The 1242-nt window shown below is 37.8% G+C and overlaps 1 protein-coding gene across 1 annotated transcript in view; it reads left to right on the top strand.

Moving 5' to 3' along the window:
* LOC106511786 (N-lysine methyltransferase SETD8-A) overlaps positions 1-1242 on the top strand; it is a gene marked incomplete at both ends in the record, with an annotated part of 6305 nt that overhangs the window by 1888 nt on the left and 3175 nt on the right. The window contains 3 exon segments of the mRNA XM_014000522.1: positions 153-309; positions 573-765; positions 857-946. Coding sequence (XP_013855976.1) covers positions 153-309; positions 573-765; positions 857-946 — 440 coding nt within the window.

Raw genomic sequence — 1242 nt, forward strand, 5'->3', positions numbered from 1 at the left:
ATCCGATATCGATATCGGATCGGGACACCCCTAAAGTAAAGCATGCTGGATAGGGGATCTTGAGGACCAGGGTTGGCCAGCCCTACCATATTCACTTGGTTATTGGTTTATCTAAAAATTAAAATAATAATCATCTAAAAATGCCCCTACAGGAAGAGGCGTGTTTGCTACCCAGCCCTTTGAGCAAGGAGATTTCATCTTAGAATACAGGGGTCAACTTCTGTCAGCAGAAAAATGCCAAACTAGAAAGTACTCGGAAAAGGAGAGTACATTTCTCTTTGACTTTGAATGGCAGAATCTTCACTGGTGGTATGTATATCAAAATATTTTCTATAAATTATGACCTCTACATAGAGTGGATTAAAAGACCCTAAATCAGTGATACTATGAAGCAAAATTTGTGATATTGAAAAATGATTTGTTTGGAGTTATGACTGTCAAAATGAGATTTTGTCTGCCTCACAACTTTTGTTTGAAATGTTGCAGGTTTTTCTTGCTGTAAGCTAACAAATTTTACTCAAATCCTGGTTATATTATACAAAATGTTTGATTTTTTTTTCCCCCTTTCGTAGTATCGATGCTTCAGTAGAAGATGGTTCACTTGGAAGATTAGTGAATGACAACCACAAGTCTCCAAATTGCACCATGAAAAAAACAATAGTAAATGATAAACCACATTTGTGCCTGTTTGCCATTAAAAACATAAAAATAGGAACTGAAATTGATCACAACTATGGTAATTCTAAATGGCCATGGCGTGAAAAAGTAAGTTAATTATATTGAGTTTGCAAGTCGAAACATTAATTTGGTATACAAAAAGACAAACGTTTGTCTCTCTTACTTGATTGAATTCCAGGCTGCTGCTGCTTCTGCTGCAGTTGAGCCATCCAGAAAGCTGTGTGACTATTCCCAGGATGACAGCATCAAACAGGATTCCAGCCTCCAGGTAACATTCGATTCTACCTAGTTTTAAGTGATAAACCTTGGCGTCGCTTTTTTGTTCTTCTGGTTTACCTGCTTATTTGTGCCTGTGGTTTACGTTTAGTTATGAAACTGTTCTTTAGTCAGTAGGTACACTTTTCAGCAAGTCATGTGATCATTAGTTTTTAGTGGTTGTCCTCGTGGAGCCCAAAATAACCAGTGGCACACACCATGGATGGATTGTTCAAACATGGTTGCAATGGGGATCCAACCAAGTAAATCAGTCACACACACATTCTGAAATTTGGTACGTTGTGGGGC

Source organism: Austrofundulus limnaeus, unplaced genomic scaffold, assembly GCF_001266775.1.
Source record: "Austrofundulus limnaeus strain Quisiro unplaced genomic scaffold, Austrofundulus_limnaeus-1.0 Scaffold3215, whole genome shotgun sequence".
Taxonomy (NCBI): Eukaryota; Metazoa; Chordata; class Actinopteri; order Cyprinodontiformes; family Rivulidae; genus Austrofundulus; species Austrofundulus limnaeus.